General features: G+C 54.8%; 1 protein-coding gene across 1 annotated transcript in view; it reads right to left on the bottom strand.

Annotated features, from left to right (window-relative positions):
- Positions 1-160: 160 nt before the first annotated feature.
- LOC116706700 (uncharacterized) overlaps positions 161-458 on the bottom strand; it is a 2,539-nt gene continuing 2,241 nt past the window's right edge. The window contains exon 5 of the mRNA XM_032543640.1: positions 161-346. Coding sequence (XP_032399531.1) covers positions 161-346 — 186 coding nt within the window. The remainder of the gene's footprint in view (positions 347-458) is intronic.

Here is a 458-nt window from a genome sequence, read left to right as displayed (position 1 = left end):
GCTGTCTGGATTTAGCCTGCAGAGATCTGAGGACTATGGTTACCTGGTCCTCAGATCTCTGCAGGCTAACCAAAATCCAATTAGTTTACCTTTGAACAACTGGCCCCGGAGTTTAGAATTCCAACACAAAGAAAGAGGAGGGGACGGAGATCAATCCTCATTAAAAAATAATAAATAGGACAGCGGCAGCCTCGGCAGCCTTCCTCTTCCTGTAGGCTGTGGTCCTTGGAATACGCATTACAGGAAGAGGAGGGCCCGGGAGCAGTACTGGAGGAGTGGAGGAGGGAGAGGGCCCGGGAAAGAAGGCGTAGGTGTACTCCTCGAGATGGGCCTGGATGCTTCCCACCTGGAGGCGCAGGAGGAGGAGGAGGAGGAGGCAGTCCTGTTGTTGAGGGGCCGGGCTGCTTCTAGGGGACGTTGAAGGAACAGGGCTGTCCTTGTCCCACCTGGACAGAGGA

The sequence above is a fragment of the Etheostoma spectabile genome, chromosome 18 (genome assembly GCF_008692095.1).
Source record: "Etheostoma spectabile isolate EspeVRDwgs_2016 chromosome 18, UIUC_Espe_1.0, whole genome shotgun sequence".
NCBI lineage: Eukaryota > Metazoa > Chordata > Actinopteri > Perciformes > Percidae > Etheostoma > Etheostoma spectabile.
This window is presented reverse-complemented; position numbering and strand designations above follow the sequence as displayed.